The 25032-nt window shown below is 39.0% G+C and overlaps 1 protein-coding gene and 1 long non-coding RNA gene across 2 annotated transcripts; both read right to left on the reverse strand.

The window, feature by feature from the left end:
• Window positions 1–3920: 3920 nt before the first annotated feature.
• On the reverse strand, window positions 3921–4579 carry LOC147567283 (uncharacterized). The gene is made up of 3 exons (XR_015237617.1): window positions 4461–4579; window positions 4085–4380; window positions 3921–4004 (listed from the first exon to the last, which is right to left on the reverse strand). It is a non-coding gene; the product is annotated as an uncharacterized LOC147567283 (long non-coding RNA).
• Window positions 4580–15196: 10617 nt separating this feature from the next.
• ERD1 (Clp ATPase) lies at window positions 15197–23460 on the reverse strand. The gene is made up of 12 exons (XM_086653919.1): window positions 22089–23460; window positions 21837–22006; window positions 21527–21756; window positions 21313–21421; window positions 21093–21223; window positions 20608–20709; window positions 20248–20529; window positions 20061–20164; window positions 19687–19981; window positions 16075–16308; window positions 15750–15986; window positions 15197–15641 (listed from the first exon to the last, which is right to left on the reverse strand). Exons 1-12 carry the CDS (start codon window positions 22859–22861, stop codon window positions 15330–15332), a joined length of 2979 nt encoding a protein of 992 aa, XP_086510045.1. The 5' UTR covers window positions 22862–23460; the 3' UTR covers window positions 15197–15329.
• Window positions 23461–25032: the final 1572 nt, after the last annotated feature.

A 25032-nucleotide genomic window follows, 5' to 3' on the forward strand; every position in this document is an offset into this window, starting at 1 on the left:
GGTTGGCTATCTAACGGCAGACTTGGACAAGCTGGGGAAGGACGCCCTTCTTCCATCCTACGGTGTCGACGAGGATAACAACTTAAGACCAGGACAAGCATGGTCCAACACTTTGTCTAAGGGAGAGTAACGCATACCTCTACCTCCTCTGGCTATCTTGTTTAACATGTAAAAAACTCACTAACTCGAGTTTCCAAAGGTCGATGGCATTTGCTATCGACCACCCCTCTTGCAGCGTGCATGGTCGGAAATCTAATGGCGAATTTGGACAAGCTGGAAAAGGACAACCTTCTCCCATCCTACGACGCCAACGAAAATGACAGCCTAAGTCCAGAGCAAACTGACTCTACACTTAGGCTGGGGGGACAATAGATGGCAAGACAGTGTTCACACGGACAATCCGACACCTCTGCCCAGATGACGCTTCCCCGCCGTTGGCATGCATATCCCTGCCTAGGTCGGAGTAGTACAAAGCAAAATGCAGGGCACAACCTACCCTCTACTCATTAAGACATACAACGTCGATTAACGAGTCCACCAAAGACTAATAAAGTGTGCGCAGTCGACGACTCAGGCTACCCTGATGTGTGCCTCTCCTTACCCCAGCCCTAGGCTGCCCTGGAGCACCACTCTTTGTCCTAAGGCTGCCCAAGAGCACCACTCTTTGTCCTACTACATACTTGTTGCACTTTTTGTTGAATTACTGTACTCAATGATTTATCAATTCGCAAGTCATCAATAAAGCATAGTTAAAGCAACTCTAGCTTCATTTTTCAAAGAGTAACCCAGAAGTTAGAATAACAAGGGGAGTCACCCCACAAAAAGTCTAGCATGCCCCATGGGCAACCAAAGATACTACAGCCCTCCGAAAGTCTAAGTTTAACACAAACTAACGACACAGTATTCCTGACATAGCCCCATGGGCAAGCAAAAGAAAGTAAATCTAACTACCACTCAGTGGAAGAAGCCAGCCCAAGGGTAGCACAACTCAACGGGGACGACTACCCGACGCTCTAGCCCTAGCTTGAGCCTGCTCTGCCTCTTCGATCGCCCTATCCTCCGCCTCCTGTTGGTCAAGAAGCGCAATCGTGCCAGCCGGGTCTCACTCGGTAAGGTGTGTCCCCGCCACGTACTCCCGCATAAGCATGCCCCTTGCATGTATCTGTACCCGCGCCCCGTGATCCTCAACCGCCTCATCGAACTCGTCTGTTTTCACCTTCAACTTGCCTTTGAACTCTTCAGCAAGACGCCTCTGCTCCTCGGCAAGACGAGTCTGCTCCTCAGCAAGGCGAGATCTCTCCTCGACGAGAAGATGCTCTGCGTGGTATTTCTGCTTCCACGCGTTAATCTGCTGGTCTTTTGATCTCTAGCATAACCCATGCCAGACAAAGCCTGCGACGGAAGCACATAAAAACACAATGTTAGATAACAAATCAATACGAGGAATGTTGAACACACCTGAGTAAGAATAAGGTACTCCTACCAAGGATCTTGTCTAGCCCTCGCGGTTGCGGTAACAAGGTCTTACCCTAGCTAACACGCCAACTACAAGCCTAGCATGATTTTACACTGTTGTTACACATTTTCTGCCTATCGTGATTCTACCCCGCCACTACACATTTTCTGCCATGCATATGTTAAGTTCACCACACTAACATGGCATGCATAGAACATAATTTGGTTGAATCCTACGCTTACTACGAGAGTAAAACAAGGCAAACATATGGCTAACCTAGCCCACATAGTCATGGTAAAAAAGTTCTACCTTAACTCACATGAAAACTCCGCGAGAAGTCAAGATCGGATGAATGACGTCGGCCGTCGCGTTGGCGAATCAACTGTCAAGTCGAACGAAAAATGAGGCAGCAAAAATTTCAGGTAACTCTGCAAATTTACACATATACGTACGTATATATATATATATATATATAATAAAAAAAAAAAAATCATGGCATGCTGCCTGGACAGGAATTCCTGCCCTGCGCCCAGCAGCAGGGCAGGAAGCTCCTGCCCCGCGCGCCAGCAGCAGGGCAGGAAGCTCCTGCCCCGCGCGCCAGCAGCAGGGCAGGAAGCTCCTGTCCCGCGCCCAGCAGCAGGGCAGGAAGCTCCTGCCCCGCGCACCAAAGCAGGGCGGGCACCCCTGCCCCGCGCGCCAAAGCAGGGCAGAAGCTCCTGCCCTGTCGCGACCTAACCCGGACACACCGCGTCAGCTCCTCTTCCTCCGGTCAACCCGACCATCTTTCCCCCTGACTTGCCACGTCCCGAACATGGCTAACGCTCTGGCATCCGTCTCTCTATCAATTACGAGCCTCCTTGACTCGCTGCCCACCAGTTACGGTGCCGCTCCATCCGACTCATGTCAAAACGCTCCGGCGTGCCACACGGGAAAACGAAACAACGATACAAAGCTTCCGGGTACTATTCCAATAGTTCCAGCTACAACTACTCCCTAAGTCAGCCACTCGCTAACTCAGGGAGTGGGGGACAAACTGTATTGGCAAAAAACAGCATTGGGCCTTCCTTATGCGCCCACCCTCGTGTATCATATGAGGGGTGCCTTCAGTAGCCTCTACGGTCTAGCAAGGAAGCCCACCGAAAGCCCAACACGCCTCGCAAGCCCAGAAATTCTAAGCAGGCCTACCCAAGCCGACGCTCCTGGCATGCCGAGAGGAAGTCTGCCATGACGATCCACCCACACTCCAGCTACACTACAAAAAATATGGTCATTTGGGACGGTTTTAAACTGTCCCTAATAGTCATAAACTGTCCCAAATGTCCATTGGGGACAGTTTCAAAACCGTCCCTGTTACCGGCGTCCCAAATAATATTTGGGACAGATATAGGGACGGCTAGATAACCGTCCCAGATTCATTTGGGACAGGCAGCAATTGTCCCCAATAATATTTACGATCCGTCAACCACCTATCTATTTGGGTCGGTTCTGTTTCACTAATCTGTCCCGAATAAATATTAGGGACGGAAGATTAACCGTCCCTAATAAGATGAAATTTACAAAAAAAAATAATTTAAAAATTTCTAGCTATTTAATATAAAATGTATTCAATGTTCCTAATACAGAATAATCAAAATTAATTACATAATCGGAAGAGAATGTATTTTTCAATCATTCTATATACCTAATTCCCAGATATCAACAGAAAAAAATACATTAAAACTATGTTATTTAGTCTCTATAAATCGTCAAGATATCCAATCCGCTTCAACTTTGATGCTGCCATTCCAAATGCCTTCAATAACGATCGAAGAGTCTGTAGTTTCCTGTCACATATCACACATAATCAACAGTAAGAAGATACCTTTGTAAGAACTTGAAAACAATAAATAATCCAATTAGAAAGATGCAGAAAAAGAAAAAAAACCTAAGCAACAAAATTGACAACCTATGTTACAAAAGAAACAAAGTATTGAAGTAAAGAAGACATAAAGTAACATCATCCAAGAATAAAGGATATACATAAAAAATAGAGTAGATATTTAATTAGAAACACTGACAAGTCACATTTGAAACGAAATGGGCAACCTATGATTTAAAACAAGTAAATCGGATCACATAGTGTTTTATGATACAACTGCTACATAAGAAAACAAATACTTAGAGTTAGTATTATTCAACAAAAGGAGGACATCTAAATGGGTTGAATGGGTAAGCATTATGAAGGTGTCCATGTTACATAGATCGTATTTATGTAGATATACTAGTTAATACCTATAAAGGTGTCTATATTACACATGTCATATTTATGTTTAGTTACATGGTGGTGTTGGATTGATTTCAAGCTTTACAGCTTAGTTACAAGGTGTTCAACTAAGTGTCTCTTACGTATAATCTAGGTTTAAAGCTAGAGAGCAACAACTCAAGGAGAATATGTTCATAACTAAGATATGCATGATGTAAAAGATTACCTTACGCTAATTTAATGAGTGGATGAACTTGGATCGGTAGGAGTACTTCCAAACGACAACTCAGGTGTTGAAACATGTTGCTGCAAAACGATTATATAGGTTTGTAATATTGATTTTGTAATGATATTAGATCTTAAATCGTAATTATTTAGGATTATACCTCTTTGTTGTGAAGATTTCTCAAGTAATCCTTTATTGCTGCTAGTTCCGCCCTTGTACTATCAAGTTCGTTTTTCATCTCTTCCATTTTTTTTTCGTTCGGATTTTCCTCATTGCTATTACGAGATTTGGTCGTTGATGATTCTCCCCAAATAGTTTTTGGAGTGCCTTTTCCGTAACACGGATAAATCCTCTACTTTCGGGTCCCATAACCTCCGCAAATATGGGATCAGGTCCATCTTGTTGTATAGGTATCCCGTCTTGAGTATTCTTGGCAACTCGGTCCCTCATTTCTTTCTTGAAATATTGAAAGTACAAAAAGGGATTAAAATATGTTTATAAGCAAATTGTATAACATTGGTTAATTTACTCATTACCATCTTTTCATCCGCCTGAGTTGTTACTGGTGTATTATCCTTTTTCGTACGTGTTTTGATGAATACTTCTACTTGAGTAGCTGGTGTACCCGTTGGTGCAATTCTTTCAAGATCTTCCTCGATCTAAAAAAAGTCATTATGTTAGTACATATATATATATATATATATGTATATGTATATATGTATATGTATATATGTATATGTATATATGTATATGTATATATATTTAAAAAATTTAATTATAATAAGTATTTTTCACCTCGATGCCATGTTTTGCATAATTCTTCGAACCACCAGTGTGTGGCATTGTAAGTTTCTTCCTGTTCTCTTTGTTTTTTCTGCTTTTTCCTGTGTTGTTACAAACAATGACAATGGTAAACTTATTAATGAAAACCAACAATTAAAACAATAATAATGTTTCATTGCAATTGTATTTTGAAACTTACCGCGTTTTTATCATCTTCCCACAACTTCACCAGCAACCTCCATGAATCTAAGGGAACAACTTTTGGTCTGTTTCTAATTCGTTCTCCCGATGTGGAAAAAGGATAAAAGTGTAAGCGCTTAAATTCGTATTTCTGATCTCTCCAAGCTCTATTTAAACTTTCAAGCACCCACTTTATGTTATCATCCGGGATGAGAAAATGCTTCCTGATATTGCGGACTGCTTCTTCCTTACGTTCTGAGGGCATTTGTTTCCAGCTGCTTATGTGGACAGGTAAAATTTTGACATCTCTCCCAATTTTTCCAACTAAAGATGACAATTTAGTTGAGTTTGTTTGAACAGGTTTTCGGCGTTTCCAACTTGTAAGTAGTGGATCATGCGTGTCCCCTAACCAGGTGAATTTCGTTTCTCCTCTTCCCTTTCTAGAAATGGCTTGTCCTTCTGATTCAGCCATCTACAAAAGCATAAGAATAACTTGTTAATATATTTAAACACTGAAACCAATACATAACTTAACCATCATACATAAAGGCAAAAAAAGAAAACAACATTGCACATTGGCACATCACTCTTCATAAGGATACGGCTGCATTATTAGGAACAATGAAAGGGTTCAAACCCCTTTAAAAGTTTTTGATTTCTACGAAAGATCAACATTAAACAGAATACATACCTGCTACGGTGCTAGTGACTGCCTCGATAATAATTTTATCTCCACCAAATGCACTGCTTAAAAAAAATCAAAAACAAAAGAAAAAGATCATATAACCCATGGTAAAGGGTGCAATCAAACAATATTTATTAGTAAATTACTCTAATTTGCAGCATATAAAGTGTATTACTTATGTAAATTGGAGAAAACTCACTCGATTATTGTAGAGATGTTGTCATCATTGAATAACACATAATCATGTATTTGATCCCTTTCCTCATTGCTAAGAATAAAGCCTTCAATACTTCCAATATGACTGTCATCCACATATCTTGGGGGTCTAGTTAGTCGGGTTTCAACATCCTCTAAGTATCTTGTGACAAACGTCAAGCACTCTTCAATCATGTATCCTTCTGCAATGGACCCCTCGGGTTGAGCCTTATTTCGCACATATTTCTTTAGTGTACACAAGTATCTACAAATTGTAAATGAAAAATTCATGTAATATAAATATGAGAAATAGTTTATTAAGAACTCAATTCACGTGTACAAACAAAAAATACCTTTCCACAAGATACATCCAACGGTATGTCATTCGATTCTTCTACCCCCATATCCACATCGTCGCCCACATTCCTTATCCCATAAGCATCGCGCAACATGCTTTCTATGTCGTCACCTCCCTCACTGTCTATGCCACTATTAGTAGGAAACAAATCAGGTTCAGGAGTATGTGACCCGTCAACACTTTCACCATGAAAATCCCAAACCTTATAACTGGACATCATTCCACGACAAATTAAATGTTCGTAGAGCGTTTTTCTATCAGCATACTCTACATTAACACACTCTATGCATGGGCATTTAACAACTTCTCCATCATAAACTCTTCCATGGGTAAAGGCATATTCAATGAATGCCTTTACCCCATCAAAATACTCCTTAGTTGACCTATATTTAGATATCCAACTCTTATCCATATGAAAAAAAATATGCCTGAAATTTCAAAACAATGTAACTTTATAGTACTTCCTTTACGAAAATTATAAAACAAGTGAAATGTTATATACATTTCAAAGATTGTACACAAACAGCGCACACAAGATCAAACGGAGAAGGTTTATCAATACATACAAGAATAAAAACTGGTCGAAGAGGATGCAAAACCAAAGCAAAAAACAAGAGAAAAAACGTGGAGAGAAGAAGATTTACCTTGAAGACGATGATGGAGGAAGAAGAAGAAGAAGAACAAGTGTTTTTCTTCTTCTTTCGAATGGAAATAGTTATACTGTATCTTCATTCGAATGGAAAAGTCTAGCTATGATTCCCATAAAAGTAATGGCAAAAGCTTTACAAATTGAAACAAAGGTGATAGAAAAGTTATTTGAAGATGGAGTGCAGAGTATGAGAATGAATTATTATCCACCCTGTCCGCCTGACCTAGTCATTGGCCTCAAAAGTCACTCTTATTCAGTTGCTCTAACTATTCTCCTTCATCTTCATTAAGTTGAAGAACTACAAGTTGTTAAAGATGGAAAATGGGTTCCTATTAAAATCATAAAAGAAGCATTTTTTGGAACAACTACTTGTAGAGGAAAAGGTTGTATTACATTGAATTAAAACAAGAAGATCCAAAAGGTCAAAGGTTCGATCCGTTCGAATTATTAGATTTAATATAGGAAGAAAATAGAAATATTCAGTCAATCCTGAGGGGGCACAGAGATCAACACCCCTCTACCTAAAATATGGATTAATATGAAATAAAACAAGTCTTTCCACGATTTATAAATTTTAGAGAAAACAAGTATTTTATGATATATATCTAACAATTAACATATCTAATCATGGTTTAGAATTGTCACTACCAGGTGGAATCGAAACGATATCAGATGCCTATAACAAAAGAGGTGTTAGGAGTTATGCATTTCTTTTGTGCCCATCAATCATTCTTCACAGACAGTTAATCAAACACTTGATGAGCATCTTCAAACCATTATGGTATGAAGCAAATAACAAGAGAAGAAAATAACAAGTTCAATCAAACTCAAAAGACAATATATATATAACCTAATTTAAGGCAAATAACTTATTTAAATTGATGTAACTAACCCTAAAATCGACTGAACATCAAAATTAGAGTTCTAAACCAGTTGTTAGAAGGTAAAAATTGATGGAAAAGTGATGGAACTAACTTGAATTTGTACTATAACAGCAGCCAAAGCTTGGAATTGAAGACTATGCCTTGAAGGTGATGATGGAGCTAAACCTAAAATTGATTGAGTTGCCCAAAATTAGAGTTCTAAACCTGTAGTTAGAAGGTTAAATTGATGGAAGATAGTAGAAACTAACCTGGATTTGTGAGCCTAGAACTAAAGATTGCAACTCAAAGGTGTTCAAATGTGATAATGAAGAACCCTAAATTTCATTAACTAACTTGAACTCGTGAGATGATGGAATGAAATCGATAAGGGTTCCTCTTGATCGTGGGACCTGAGATTTCTGCCAAAAAATTTAGAGGGAATTTTCCCGCAAAATTCTCGAATTGGGGACGGGGATTTTCTTGAATTCTCGGGTTTAGGAAAATCTGACCCTAATAACATAATTTTTTATGAGTTGTTCCAAAACTAACTTAGTGTTAAACTGTCCCAGATACATAGGTTTTAGGGGCAGATGCCTATAAGACTGCCCCGGATGTGCATTTATAGGGGACAGATGGAAAAATCGTCTGTCCCTAATAAACATGTTTTTTGTAGTACTAGTTGTGCGTACACGTGGCCAAATTGTTAGAGATTGGGTCAGTCCAATCCTAGCATTCTGCTACACGTTGGGGTCATGGTAGAAGACCGAGTCTTGCGCTACTTTAAAGGAGTGGTGGACTATTTCTACTGGCAACGAACAGGCTAGGGCAACGGGTATCGTAAGGCTACCCTTATCTCTCAAGAGATCAACGGCCACGGAAGCAGTCCAGTGTGATCCTACTATTGCGGATCCAACAACCCTGCGCCCCCAAGAGCGGTTACTATCCTCTACACCCTATAAATAGAGGAAGCCTCACTCTTGGAAAGGGTTCAGACTCTCACTCGAAAACTACTTACTTATTCTCTACTTAGCACTCCAGAAGTCTACTCTGATCACTTCAATCATTCTATACTAAGCTCCGGCTACGAATCACCTACCCCGATGATCTCTGGTCTAAGCTAGCCTAAGGCAGAGATTCCGGCTAGAAGCTTCCACGAAACCACATCGGAACTTGCTAGAGGCTTCTCGTTTCTCTCATTCTCCGCTAGTCTATCCTTCTGTGAGCAGAAGACTACCCTTCCACAAGCAGAGATCTACTCTTCCGCAAGCAGAATCCTACTCTTCTATAACCAGAAGTCTACTCTGCTGTTTAAGTAGTCCAGAAGCTACCACAACTCCACATTCCGTAGAACCGAGCTCCGGCCACTCTACGAGTCGTGCCACCCCGACGCTACAACGATTCTACCATCAATAGTAACTCTACCTTCGGTTTATTCCCTTTATTACATCGAACTAAGTTACTGACTTGACCGTCGGAGGGTCCTTGGCCGACACCATCTCCGGTGCCCCCTTGGACTTCACGGTTGTGTTTCCCTTGTGCAGGTTTACAGGCTACTGGTACCCGTTTTCCACCCTGACGTTAGCCCGACAGTAGCTGTTTCCTTCTCTGACGTTTGCCTACCCGTCTACCCGGCTACCAGAACCGACCTTCTGCCCGTCAACCCGTCTATTTGAAGGCCCGAAGCCTAGTTGCTGGTGCCCACCCGACGATCCTTCTAACCGTGTGACTTTCTACCCGTCCACAGTTACCGAACCAGCTTTACCCTATCATCTCCAAACCGATCAACACCCAAACCCACGTAACCGAGACCCACACCAACCGATCACCCGAAACCGAGAGCCCAACCTAGTCCTTACCCAAACCCGTGAACCAAACACACCATTCCACCGTACAAACACCCAAACCCAACGAGCACCGATAGTTTTTCAAACCCCTCAAACCGATCTCGAACACCACCATCAACAAACCGAATCCGATTGTCCCCATCCAAATTCATCTTATTGTATTCGAATGGAAGTACCATCATATGATGGTTCAATAAATATCGAAGATTTCTTAGATTACGTCTCACGACTCGAGATCTTTTTTGATGTTATGCAAGTAGAAGGTCCTGAACAGGTACGTTGTGTTACTGGTTATTTATCTAAAACTACTCTAACTTGGAGGAAACAGGAATCCGAAAATCGACGTTTATCACAACTACCTCCCATTTCTTCTTGGTTAGAGCTTAAACCGTTAATGTTCTCACGATTCCTCCCTCCGGACTATGAGAACCAATTATGTGTTGATTATTTACGTTGTCGTCAAGGAAGACGTTCAGTTGAGGAATATGCTTCGGAATTCCAACGTCTAATCACAAGGCTTAATCTTCCCGATTCAGAATCAATGAAAGTGGAAAAATTCAAAGACGGACTTCGGAATGATATTAAGGATTTGGTTAATTTACGGTCTTTCAATTCCGTATCTGAATGTATCAGTGTAGCTCGATCTTTTGAATCAGATTCACGTTCTATCTTTCGGGGACACAGTACTAGAAGTCAATCAGTAAGAACTTTACCGGATGAATTAGATCAACCAAAACAATCAGAGGAGGGAACTAAAACAGTAGTTGAAAATCCTTATAAAAAACCTCCACCGGTAAAGTGTTATCGTTGTTATGAAACGGGACACTATTCTAATGCTTGCCCCTCTCGCGGTAAAGCAAATATTATAGTAAAGAAATCAGATTTTGATTCAGATGAAGAACAGTTGGAACGTATTAACCTTAATCCAGACAACGGTGATCGAGTTATGTTACTAACTCGGAGAATTGTTTTTACACCTTTCGAGAGGAATTTATCGCAACGAAAGAATTTGTTCGTTACACGGGGAACAGTACTGAATAAAGTGTGTACTATAGTGATTGACAATGGTTGTGTAGAAAATTTAATTTCTACAAAGCTTGTCACTTCTTGGGTATTCCTACAATGATTAAGTCAAACCCGTATAAAACCGCTTGGATTCAGTCGGGTACTACTACACGGGTTGATCACATGTGTACTATTAATCTTTCTATTGGTTCTTCTTATTTGTCTACAGTTAATTGTGATGTCACAGATATGGATTTATGCCACATCATATTAGGACGACCATGGCAATCTGATGTTGATGCCACTTACCGTGGTCGTTTGAATGTTTATGAATTTCCGTGGAAGAAAAAGATCGTGACGTTATTACCAATTGAAGATGGATCGGAGGAATTACGTTCTCTTCACAAACGGTTCGGGACGAACCTCTTGAGGGAAGGGGATGCTGATGCAGGGGCACCCGGCGTGGAGACTTTTTCCATGACCGAACCCGGTCATGGGCCAACCGGCCAGAGAGAGTAGATTTAGGAAGTCCTTATTTTAGTATGATTATTAGATAATTTAGGTTTAGGAAATTATGTTATTTTAGTATTTCCAATAATTGGAAAGGTCCAGATTTGAGTCTAGTTATTTAGGCAGTTGCAGTATTTAATTATTTAGGAAAGTCTAATTCAAGTCTATCTAGGAAAGTCCAGAATCCTATAAAAGGATATCTAGTTTGTCTATTATTCTCAGATTGAGAGAAAACCCCCTTTGAAATTTTAATAAAGATGAGTATTTAGAGTTATTTGATCTTTATTTTCATCGTTCTTATTTAGTTATTTAATCTCTTTTAATTCCGCTGCGTTTCTACATCAGTTTCCCACATGCACAAATTTTCGTTCTCAAGAGAGGCAGTAGTTGGAGCTGAATTTTTGAGCCTGAGTTAAGGCTAAAATTTTTTGAGTGAAAAACTGATTTTTTTGAACCTAAAATAGGCTGGGGTTGAAGTTGCTCTCAAACCTTCTTTTCCTAACTACTTTTACTATTGTCTTCAATTAGGTTTCTTAATAACTATGTTTGTGGCTACATAAGCAGGTCAATGACTAACACTTTAGATGTGGACTTTAATTATCTAATTCGGTTAGGAGAATGCTCACATATCTACTATTGTACGTACAGACTGACGGTGTAACCTGTGTGCACGGGGCGGATAGTGCTGTCAACCACCATACTCAAACCACCATACTCAAACCACCATACTCGAATTTATACATAAATCACTTTTCTATTAGGTTGATGTAACCACGAGGGAACCAAAATTATATGAGCACCTGCCCATAGCAAGAGCAACGAATAAAGAAGTGACAATCATTCTAACAAACACCCCTGATTTGATAAATACATAGTTACTATAGGCCAAGCACACGATGTTTTGGAAGTGAATATGTTTCTGTAGGGGTTGCTATTTTCCATTTCTCTCAGTCAGGCATATCTCGACATTCCTCAGTAGATTGTGGTTCATAATCATAATTTTATTTGATAATATCAGTAGCCACAGTAAAGGCAAATATATTATCAATGATAATTTCATTTTGATCCCACGCTTTTTTCGGCATTTGTGTAATCGAATCTCCACTTCCCCAAATCTCTGTCTATCAGAAGCTTTTGGTTCTGTAGAGGGTGTCTTTGAGAGTTCCGTGTTATTCAACTCATCATCGTAGATTCATTCAAGATGATCATGTCAAATCTTGGGAGGGTTATTCACCTTACCCTTTCCCCTATTATTCATCGGTTTGGTACTATTTTCGAGTTTTTTTTCCTATTTTCGGTGGTAAATTTGTCTGTTACTTCTTTTCTATTTATTCATGTGGAATGCACGTCGATGTTTTTTTTTCCTCTGAAACCACGTTTCTGTTTATAGTTTAATTTATTTTCTTCCATGCTCATAGGACAACTGTAAATGTGCTTCAAGCACCGGTGTTAAACACGTAGGTTGAGATTCATGATGTGTCATGATAAGAAAACAAGTAAGCAATTGGAAAAACAAGGGAGAACGCTGTGGCTAAGTAATGGGCCGGTCTAGGGGCATAGTGACACCGCGTACTTTGGTAAGAGCTTTTAAAAATGGCTGGAGAAGTCAAGAGGACATCATATTGAGCCTAGCAAATGGATTTGGGCCTGTTTGGCAAATTTATGGGTTGTCAAGGGAGGAATCATCTAGAGATATATGGAGCATTAAGGAGTACTCTAGAAGGTTTCTAGGGACTTCCATGGAAATGTCTACACACTTCCAAGCCCTTAGATCTTAGACACGTATTTTAATCGTGATCGTCTATTATAAGTGTCTAGTAGTATAAATAGGGGTTAACCTCCTCATTTGTAAGTCATCCAAGTGAACTCAAAGTGTGAGTGACTTGGGAAGCGTGCTTGTAATCTTGTACTTGAGAGTTCTTAATGCAATATAAGAGTTCCTTCCACCAAGTGTTAGTGTGGTTTAGTAGAATACTCTTGCTAGTTCTCTTAAGTACTTTAGTGACTTAGATTTCTTGTGTGATTCCTCCACCAAGGGATATTGTTTGTCTATAGTGAAGGTTACTTGGCCAACTTGGGGAAAGCCTGACTTGTGCTCCACTTTTGCCAATCTTGAAGCGTAAGTGCCGCACGGGTAATAGGCGACAATGCTAGGTCGAATTTTACTCAGTGACAACGCGCTCTCGGTGTTGAGTCTGCAAGACTATATCCTGATGATTCGAGAATTGGTCAGCAGTTGACTGAGGTCAAAAAGTCAAGATCTCAGCGGGTCAACCCGCATCAAGTCAACATGGAGGTTGAATCCGAAGGAGGTCTGCCACTTAAGCCCCGAACTGGAAGGTCGGTATGATTATCTTAGACGCCTTAAGTCATGCTTGACTCAAATACAACCAGGTCTTCCCTGGAATTTACGAGCAGATTAGGGGAGTCTGCATAAGTGGAGCTGATACCTCTATTCCGAAATATGGGAAGTAGAAGCGTGCCTAATGCTTAATGACGTAATCTCGAATCTTATCAAAGATCCCAGACGGTGAGGGTCTTTGGTATTTATCAAACTTTGACTTCAAAATTCTTGGAAGGAGGAAACATCTACTAAAGAATTGTCAACTCGGAAATATAATTTATCGAGAATCCTTATAAGAACTTCTAAATATCAAAGATATGGGATATTCTCAAAGAAGAACCCTAATATCCTCAAGCTAAGAAATAATAGTTTTAATCAAGGCAACATGGTGGATCTCAACCGCCTCATCATCACCGCCTCCTTGGAGTTGGCCAACAACCTATAAAAGGTGATCAAATCGTCTTGGTGCGAACTCGTTGGAAAACTCATTCAACACATACCCGAGTAAGTCTCTAAAGGTTCATTGAATATTCAATTCTTTAAACTGCAAGGACAATCTGACTGTCTTGAGCTCGAAGAGGTTTCTAAGCTCCTTGCAGGTTTCACCCTTAGATCGAGATGAGCAAAAGCAGGATTCAAGGTAGGAGTCTCATCACTCTAAGTGGGGGTCAACATCACGGTTTCACCATTCTCACTGATACCAGAAGGAAAATTTTTGACATCAGCATATCCGAGACGTGAAAGGTGCACAATGTCTTGTTAATCCTCTATTATATATAATGTCTCCGCCTAATTTCAATCGTGAGAGTATTTTACAAAGAGCTGAATTATAAGATAAGAGAAGTAAAATTTTGCAAACGAAGATTCATAAAATCTTTTCGAGCTTTAGGTGAGATGTCTATCTTCACGTGGTGTTCTTCTACATATAAATATTGTGACTTCAGGTCATCATGTATGTGACGTCGTATAAAACTACGAGAATTTGCAAGTTTAAATCAACAACCCATTCGAGATAACATCTCCGAGATAAATCTAGAGTGTTAACAACTGGTTTGTTTAGTCATTAATGAAAGCAGAAATTCAAGTACTACACTAGCATAACAACTCGACTCATTTTGAGAGAGACAGTATAATAAATTGCTCTATACTTAATTGGTAAAAGACTGGTATTGATTATATAATGTAAGTATAAACATTGAAGCTATAAAATGAGATAAGAAACCAGCAACTGACTCAGATTAGAAATATACAATTACTGTAAACAAAATGGAAGTTTACCACTTTCCTTCTCTTTGTATAATAGTGATACAACCATGGGTTATTATACCCAATCTCAAACTATTACAAAGACATGTATGTATATTTGCACGTAATAGGTCAAAAACCTACGCATCTTTAATCCATATGCACATTGCATGTAATAGGTCAAAACCTATGCATCTTTAACCCATATGCACATCCTGCTTGCCTCATTGCATGTTACAGATGAAACTTATATAACTACCAAATCTACGAATTCAAATGGTGGATTAGTTGGAGATCAGTCTGGGTATCTAATTTTTATTGGAGAGAGATATTTATAAAAGAAAACGATATTTGTCAAGAACAAAATAGATCCAAGTACATATGATTTTGGTAAATCGTATGGCGTTAGCCAAAAGAAATCTCATTCAGGTATATATGATTTTCCTAACCGTGCGGCGTTAGCCAAAAGAGATCCGACTCAGATACATATGATTTTCGTAATTGTACATCGTTAGCTAAAATGGAATCTACCTCACTGGTAGGGCGAGGTGTGGGAACCTTGTCCCTTAAAAGTTCAGAATGTTTAAAGGCACCCACGGTCAACCACCGTATAGCATAACATTATTTACAGTATAATTGAATCTTTATACAGATTATAATCACTATACAAGAATAGGAAAATGCTCTGTTTTGAACAAAATCTTGCAGAGTTAGTTACAACATATGTACAAGTGATGTTATATATCATACAGATGGAGCATCAGATAATTGGGATTTTTGGTTTGAATGAGCTGTGACAAATGGTTTTCCAGACACAGTGTCGACATCAATGAAAGCAGTATCCCCAGGCTTACACTCACCGGAAAGGACCGCTTCACTTAGTAAATCTTCTATCAAAAGAGATATCGCTCTCCTCAGAGGCCGAGCTCCATAGCTCTGGTCATAACCTTGTTCACATACCAGTTCGACTACGGCTTCAGACATCTCCAGCCCTATTCCCAGGGATACTAATCTACCCTTCAATTCCTCCAACATTATACTCAATATCTCCTGCATCTGAAACGCAATCATCCCTCAGTATTTACATAAATCACATAAAAGTTTCAACCTTTTATCGATGTAGTCTTATTCGTGCAGAATAAAAAGAACGTGACGATGACAAACCTGTGTCGTCTGGAGGGGGCGGAAAACGACTACTTCATCCAACCTGTTGAGCAACTCTGGTCTGAAATACGCCTTTAGTTCTTCCATTAACAAAACTTTCATGGCAGTGTATGAGCCTGACTTGTCATCATCGTCAATCAAGAACCCCATTCTGTTCCGTCTACCTTTTGCTATGGAACTAGAACCCACGTTTGATGTCATGACAATCAATGTATTCTTAAACGATACTCTTCTTCCCTAGAGACAAACAATTAGGGAAAAGGAAAAAGTTTTAGTTGCGACGATGCTGCAAATCATGTGCTAGAAAGTGAACTTGATTACGAACCTGGGAGTCACTGAGGTGGCCATCTTCAAAGACCTGGAGGAGGATGTTAAATATGTCTGGATGGGCTTTCTCAATTTCGTCAAGCAATACAACAGTGAAAGGTTTTCTTCTGACTGCTTCTGTCAGAGTGCCTCCGTCTCCATATCCCACATAACCTGGAGGAGATCCTATCAGCTTGCTAACACTGTGCCGTTCCATATATTCACTCATATCCAATCTTAGCATTGCTGCCTCCTACATTCAGAACATCAATGGAAAGGTAAAGCTTGGATGACGTAATAGAAATACTTCTGTATAACACAATAGAAATGCTCAATGGTAATAAGTGAAAAGCCATGTAAGATGATCAATTATGCTTCTTATACTTGTTTGTGTACAAGTACTTCTACTCATTATCTAATGCGACAATGATTTTCATAAAGTGCTTTATCTCGATCTAGTCGGAATTCAACTTTTGTAAAATTGATGCAATGCTTAATGACAGACTTCAAGACAATTAGCAAGATACGCTTGCCACTTCCAAAGAAGATCTCATTTGTCTGACATTAAGTTAGGAAGGCTACCCTTGGATGTTTACGAAATTACCTTTAGCAAAAATTATGACAAGTGAGTGTTGAACAAGAGAACTTAATCGTGGATGTCAAGTTCTTCCTCCTTCCCGGTTACTTTTATTCCTTTTAAAATTAACAGTTTCAACCAAGGAATGAAATTTTGGTTTCGGTTAAAAGTTTGGCCGGTCCAAGGTGGAAATTTTACAAATCTGCGGAAATGTTAGTATCTTTATTAAGGTTTGTTTAGTATAAAAGGCTAGTATCTGAGGGGATGTATATGCAATAAAATAGTTAAGTTAGAGGGCTAAATTTATTTATTCACCTATAATAACCCTAAAGTAGTTACGTTAGGGGTTAATCTACAAAAAAAACAATTAGTTTAGGAGGTAAATTGAATTATTTTTAACCATTCTGTTAGTTTGAGGGGCTAGTTTCACTTAAGAAATTGTTTAGGGGTTAAGTAAGAAATGATGTTACAGAAATAATTAGAGTCTAAAGGCGCCCCTCCAAATTGTTATTGGCACCCCCGTAGGGCATTGTGATAGTAAGGGAAGGGGTGCCAATAACCTTTTTGGGTGGTGCGTTTTAGAGAAAGGGAAGGGGTGGCAATAACCTTTTTTGGGTGGTTCGTTCGAAAATTTTCGACATTCGATTCCATGATCTCAACTGGATCCAAGAAACTAATGCAAGCAAGGAACTAGTGCATTGGTAAAAAGGAAGCCACAAACTCGGCCCGCTGAAAAAGGAAGCATGTACCCTATTGTGCCTACATCTTCTAAACCATAATATAATATGGGGAAATAAATGGAAGACCATAAATGTTTCCAATCATCGAAGTTGTGCAAGTTTATCAGAGAGAATCCCCCTACCTACTTTCTAAATATTGATTTATATGCAATAAATTTTCATCAATGGAGTCAAAAAAACTATATAAAACTAGAAAACACCAGATTAAGTTCATACTAAGGGTTTTTGGTTGCAATTAAGAATCTTGTTTGATTTACTAATTTACTTGACTAATCTAGCAATTTATATGACATTCAAATCTCTCTTACGATTTAAAAGAAAATCATAGTATGTTGACGCAGGAGCATCCATGGCCAACAAGGGCACAAAGCTGCCAAAGCAACCATGGCTTCGACGAAGTGGCAAATTAGGTTTCTAAAGAGATTTTCGGTTCATCTAGGTCTTTTAGTTTACCTTGTTAGTATTATCTTATCTTGCTATATATTCGGATGTTGATAAGCTTGTTCGCCCAGTTAGAGATAACTTAGGAGTCTATAGGATAAAGTTAATGTCCAAAGAGGATTGTTTATATCTAACTCAAGCGTCCCTTTCGGCCTCTTCCAAAGAGCCTACGAATATAACAAGGAATCAAATGTCGAAAAATTTCGACCATTTTTTAGAAACAACCTACACCAAAGGTAACTTACATATTTTTCTTGCAAGATCGGTCGAAATTTACGAAATTTCGGCTGAAATTTACAAGAGTCGGCTAAAATCAAAACAAACTGAAAACATATTGGTGATTTTATAGGTACAAATACCAGAACTTTCGAACAAGTAATAGAAAATAAAACCCTACCATTACAAACTTTCTTTTCTAGTTTAATTTTCCTCATCTCGTTCTTTTCTGATCTTGAAACTTCTTAAAATATTTTGGATCTTTGTTCTTTTACTTATCTTTAAAACACTTGATCTCCTTCTCTAAAACACTCAGTATTGAACTCTCTTTCCATCTTTAGGGGCGAAGAAGGTATTAAGGTTTCAAGAAGAAGAAAAGAAAGTGCGGCTGAAAAAGTAGAAATTGATTAAGGTTCCAGTTTTTTTAAATTGAAATTCTAAAGGTCCCACCCAAAAAGGTTATTCACACCCCTACCCTCACTATCCCAATGCCCTGTGGGGGTGCCAATAACAATTTAGAGGGACGCCTTTAGACTCTGAGTATTTCTTAAGATTATTATTTTACTTAACCCCTAAACAATTTCTTAAGTGAAAATAGTCTCTCAAACTAACAGAATGGTTAAAAATATTTCAACTTACCCCCCAAACTGAATGATTTATTGCAGATTAGCCCATAAGGTAACTATTTTAGGGTTATTATAGGTGAATAATTAAATTTAGCCCCCCTAACTTACTATTTTATTGCATATTAGCCCCCTAAGATACTAAATATACCTTAATAAGAATACTAACATTTCAACAGATTTGTAAAATTTTCACACAGACCGAAGCGTTTCCACTTTTTGACCGATCGAAATTTTCACCGAAACAAAAATTTCATTTCTTGGACTATAACTATTGTCATGTAGATGTTTAACCACGGGGTGCTGAAATTATTTGTTCTTCGGCTTTTTTTATGCGTGTCATGCATTCCTTAATGAATAATCACTTTAAAAACATGTTTTTGGGAATGACGAATGAACTCGCACTGTAAGGAACCCGAGATGAGGGAGGTTCATTCTCCCTCCTTTCATGGTGCACAAGTTTCATTCTAGAATCTAGACAATTTTACATGACTGAAGTTGCCTAGGCGAAGCAAAACCTACAATTAGACCTAAAGTTGCCTAGGTAAAGCAAAGCAACCACCAAAACAAATATTAAATTCTAGAAAGCAATTAAAAATTCAAAAAGCAACAAACCAAGCAAGAGGTGACAATTAGTCATCAATTGCACATTGAGGTTGGAAAAGAAAGAGGGATGTTGACACTTGACATGGGACTCGCGAACATCTTAGAACCCAGAAAGCCCACTGACATGGACACTGAAGTGTGGTTGCAGCTTGCAGGTCCAGAGTGCACATGAATCCCTCACTGGGAAATAACCAGAAACTCTGGGGTTCTTATGAAGTTTCATAAAATTAAACTATCTAGTCATTGTGGTACCCAAATTTGTGAAGAAAATAACACAAGAGTTACACAGAAAGACAAGCTAAGTTTTCCAGAAATGCCAAGGGGAGCACATGATAAGAACCTACGAGATATGAATAAAGCTTTAGGCATTATCCTGTGGAGTCCTATTGCATTATCAATGTAAGAACAAAGTGTATGTGAAGACTTACAGATCCAAAGTAGCAGGCTGCCAGAGCTTTCGTAAGTTCTGTTTTGCCAACACCAGTTGGGCCGCAGAAAAGCATTGCTGCAATGGGTCTGTTGGGGTCTTTCAAACCAACACGTGATCTCTTCACGGCTCGAGATATGGCAGCAACAGCATCTTGTTGGCCAACGACCCGCTTCTCAAGCAGGTGGTCAAGATCCAACAAACTCATTCTTTCATCTGCAGTGAGCCGCTGAATGGGGATACCGGACCAAAGTGAAGCAACAGACGCTATCTCTTCCAGTCCTACGACTACTGGTCTGCAAAACTAGGAACTAATCAATACCAAACAGCTAGAGACATACTTAAAACCCTCATTTTTGGCGGAGAGAATCATACTCATCATCATCTGCTGTGGTAGGCACAGGGGAATCAGCGATGATTTCTGTGTTATCCTCAGAGTCAGAAACACTGGCTCCATATTTTATTTTATTTGCCAAGACCTGCATATAAGAGAAATTTTGGTAACTCATGACAAGGCCTATCTGAAAACCATTTTGACATAATCTAGAAGCACTCTTATTACCACTTCATGCATTGAGTGAACAGCTCTGATTTCTTGCCAATAGTCATTTGGGGTCTGTGAAAGAATAATTGTTTGATGTTCCTTCTTCTTCTTAAATGCATCTATACGAGCCCTGCTGCCAGCCTCATCAATGAGATCAATTGCTTTGTCAGGAAGATACCTATCAGAAATATATCTTGCTGACAGCTGTACAGCAGCATTTATAGCTTCCAATGTATATTTGCACTTATGGTAAGACTCGTACTTCTCTTGTAAACCCAACAATATTTTAACTGCATCCCCCTATAGAAGGTCACATGAGATCAAGTCACAGTGAAAAATGATGATGACATAATTAACAAAAGCTGGCACCATTATTACCTGACTCGGCTCATCAATAAACACAGGCTGAAAACGGCGAGCCAATGCTTTATCCTTCTCAAAGTGACTCCTGTGTTCATCCATGGTTGTTGATGCAATACACTGAGAAGTGAACTGTCAGTGCTATCTATATTTAACGGGAAAGTAGAATAGCAGAAAGAGCTCTTTCCTTAACTCGCTTTACTAAGAAAGTCTTTGTCAACTAAGTTAAGACACTGCAAGCAATGTACTAAAATCCAAATATACTTCTGGTTTCTTATATCAATAGAAGCTCAAAGGCTCTTATATCATGATTCTATATAGTCATTCACAAACGATGAGGAAGGATGAGTATTCATGGTTAAAAACTTCAAACATCAGATTACCTTGCTAACTAGTAGAGATTAAATGGATATGATCTAAGACATTGTCCTATTCCAAACAAATAATGGGTCGTTTTGGATTTATTTGGTACAGGATGTGTGGGCAGACCGTACTGACGTTACCTGTAATTCACCCCTCCCAAGTGCAGGCTTCAATAAATTGGCAATGTCAAGACCTGATCCTTTGCCTCCTTTTCCAACAGTTCCAGATCCAATAAGTGTATGGACTTCATCAATAAACAAGATCACGTTACCTGCATTGACCCATTCAAAGACAATGATGGATAATAAAAGGTTTATACCACAAAAACAAAAGAAAACCGAATGGGAGGCAGTAAGAAACCTGCTTTTAGTATCTCATTGATCAGTGTAGTAACACGTGCCTCTAGCTCTCCTCTCTCCTTAGCACCTGCCATTAGTAAACCAATATCCAAGGATACTATGCGTTTTGTCTGCAAATAAAAATAGAAAGCGACCCAATTGTGTAAAATGAAAAGTCTTAACAAATTGAAACTAACAAAGCAGGGTGATGATCGAAAAATTCAAAACTTGTGTACCAGTAGAGAATCAGGAACATCCCCGTCTGCTATACTAATTGCCAAACCTTCAGCAATGGCAGTTTTCCCCACCCCTGGTTCTCCAAGAAGAATAGGATTCTTCTTAGTTCTTCGGCAAAGAATCTGAACAACTCTTTGAACTTCATTTTCTCGAGCAATTACAGGATCTATAAGTCCCTCACTCGCTCGAGCAGTCAAGTCTACGCAGAATTGTTCCAAAGCACTTTTCTCTACAAAAAAACAAACGGGAAATAATCAGAGCAATCATCTAAATTACTAGAGATGGGTCAAAGTGACAAGAAAAACCAACCTTTCTTTTTTTCAGAAGGTCTTACAATAGAGTTCTTTTGAGATGACAACTTTTGATGTATTGATTTTGATGAAGCAGATGAAGATGATGGTTCTCTACCATCTTTTGCAAGTTCCCCTTGAAGCTTGGAGATTGCTACTGCTGCTAACTGATTAATGTTTGCTCCCAACCTGATTCATCAATATCAGTAATTTGGGTATGCAAAATTACATAGCAATATATATATATAGAGAGAGTTTTAGAGAGAGAAACCTCTTGAGGACCCGAGCAGCACTACCATCATCAGCAGTGAACAACCCAATGGAGATATGCTCAGGAGAAATGAAATTATAACCCATACTCCTTGAATACTCAACTGCTGCTTCAAAAACCCTTTTTGTGCTAATCGAGAAAGGAACATCAGAAGCTGATACAGAAGATGATGGTGATGAAGAAGAAGACTCAGACTTTGAATTATCATCGTTACTGGAATTGGGTTGATCGTTCCAGATAGTACGAACAGCATCTCGAGCTGAATCAATGGAGATACCTGAACCAAGAAACCCATTTGGAGAACGATCTTCAGCTATTAAACCAAGCAAGAGATGTTGGGTAAAAACCATGTCTTTTCCTAAAGCTCTAGCTTCTCTCTGTGAGAAAATGACTGATTTGATTGCCCTTTCCGTGAATCTCTCAAAGACTGCTGAAATTCTAATTCTCCCTCTTCCTTTTCTATAATTAGAAGACCAGGTAGAGAAAGATAGTTGATTTGTGGGAGAGAAAATTGGGGTTCCAAATATGGAAGAATTAGAATAAGAAGAAGAAGAAGAAGAAAGGGAAGTTCGAATTGGGTCAAAGGGAATAAGAAATTTAAATCGGGTGGCATAACAACAATCAAGGGAAGAAGATGAAGATTTGAATTTATGATGATCACGATGGAAGGTAGAAGAAGGAGGATTGAAACGACGAGGGTTAGTTAAACGAGAAGAAAAATCAAAAGAATGAACTGATAGAGGTGAAGAAGAAGAAGAAGTAGATACTTCCATTTCAGAACAAGAAAGAAATAACAGATTACAATTAGACCTTATTCAGAAGAAGAAGAAGAAGAGAAGAGGGTGATCACACTTTCTCTCTCTAAACTGATTAATTTTTGTTTAGAGAGAGAAAGAGAGAGAGGGGGAGAGGGTTAATAAGTAATTGTTTGTTGAAGGAAGACAATTATACGAGAGTGAGGATTAAAGAAAACGTTTTTGACTTTGTGTTTGTTAATTATAGAGGTTAATTGACAGCGAAATTGAAGAAGAAAAAGGTATAGAGGAAGGAGAAAGAGAGAGAGAGAGAATAGAAGGAAGAGGAGGCGTTACTCAATCCCATCCCGCGTTGCTTTTCTTGTTTCTTTATACTTACTCCATGATAATTATATGTGTCTTCTTCCACTCGTATTACAAAATCCCTTGAATTGGGTTTCTCATTCGGCTCATACGAGACCGTTGGTGTTGGTGGTGGCGGCCGAGTTATTTGCCGGCCTGGACTAGAAGACTCCCAATTGGGCACGCTATCTCTCCGACCCAACTAGGAGATAGAGACTACTCTCGTTGTTATTTGTTTGTCGTCTTTATTCATGATTGTCTTTCTATCTTTGTTCCACGCTCCTTTAACAAAAAAAAAAATATCTTTGTTCCACGTTCTCTTATTAAGAACTTTCTATTGGCACCTAAGCCAAAATAAGGTAAACTAGTCAAAGCAGTTGATTTGGCCCACATCTCGACTCAGGGGTCGAAGGTTACATGTTTTAAAGCTTTTTTGTTAGAAAGAGAACATAAACGAGTCCTACTTTTGTTACTAAAAACATGATACAAAGGTTCTATAGGAGCCTCCCGTAATTGCTAAAAGTGTTTCTCGTAATTGCTAAAAGCACCTCCCAAATTGACTTCAAAGCTCTACAAACGTCCCTTTTTCCTGTTCTTCTTTTCCCACCCAAATTTGAAGACGAAGATGACAAGAAAAAATATATAAGAAGGAAGTAGAATTAGAACGAAACAAAAAGACTTGGAAGTTAGATAACGATTAAGGAATTGATGTTTGGAAGTAGATCTGGATCTGATCATGCCACTCTCTTGAAAACTCGAGAAAAAACCCTAGTTTAACTCTATTATTGTTTTTCTATGTAATAGAAAATTCCTAATTTTATCTGATCTTTAATCTAATCATATGTATATCTTCATAGGTATAAAATCTTCATGGTTGAGTTCGAAAGAAACAAATTTCCGTTTATGTGGAAAGAAAATTAGAGAGTTGAACTAGATTTGTTTAAAGTTTTTGTTAATAAGGGAAACAATTCAAAATCTATTGTACAATATCGAATGTTCGATCTTCCGATCGTGATCTGGCTTCTGATTGCGACTTTTATGTAGTTCATTTTCATCTTTATTAACTTCTTCTGTTTAAAGTATGGAGGGAATAAAGAACAAACAAAAAGGGGCGCCTACAAAATTCTAAGTTCAAACGGGAGAGACCAAGTTCAAACTAGTTGGGAGGAGATTCCATTAAGACTAGGTTTTCATAGCGCCCATGAGCACGGTAGATCCCTTGAAAAATATGCTACGAAAGACGTTGAGAAGAATACTCAAATGAACAATAGACTAAGTGAATTCGACATTATGTTCGTAAAGAGAGCAACCATCAAAGGAACTAGCATGCTTCATCTTGAAGTGCGTGGTCAACAAGGTAGAAGTACACTCTAAAATAATATGTAAGTTGTACGTGGATGGTGCTTCGAGTGAAGCCTCGAAGGGAGTCGGGAAAATGCTGATCTCTCCCGAAAGAAACCAATTTTACTAGACTTTACAGTTCGACTTCTCTGTTACAAACTACGAAGGCAAGTGACGCGAATGGAACTCGTCGACTAAGGAGGAAGGACGCTTTTTATACCATGATTGATGATGTACTTAATCGAAGATCCTTCGCATATCTTCTACAAATATGTTTGTCAGAGAAAGAGTATGATTATTGATGAAAGAAATACATGAAGGCTCTTGGGGAAATCATGTTAGACCTAGAGTGTTGCCCAGACAACTAATAGTGGCAGGATATTACTGGCCCGAGATGCAATAATATTGCAACGCATACATGAAATACTAAGAACCTTTTCTGGTACATTCAAATATACCTAGGCAGCATCTGACGCGTCGATTGATAGTCAACCCGTGCCTCTTTG

The sequence above is a fragment of the Eschscholzia californica genome, unplaced genomic scaffold (assembly GCF_041429995.1).
Source record: "Eschscholzia californica isolate CP2 unplaced genomic scaffold, dmEscCali1.0.p SCAF_1, whole genome shotgun sequence".
NCBI classification, from domain to species: domain Eukaryota; kingdom Viridiplantae; phylum Streptophyta; class Magnoliopsida; order Ranunculales; family Papaveraceae; genus Eschscholzia; species Eschscholzia californica.

Excerpts from the sequence above, each read along its gene's own strand:
- ERD1 (XM_086653919.1), bottom strand. The coding sequence starts at position 22,861 with ATGGAAGTATCTACTTCTTCTTCTTCTTCACCTCTATCAGTTCATTCT. Across the intron at positions 20,710-21,092 it reads TTGGGAGGGGTGAATTACAG|TGTATTGCATCAACAACCAT; the intron begins GTAACGTCAGTA and ends TTCACTTCTCAG. Across the intron at positions 15,987-16,074 it reads GCCACCTCAGTGACTCCCAG|GGAAGAAGAGTATCGTTTAA; the intron begins GTTCGTAATCAA and ends GTTTGTCTCTAG.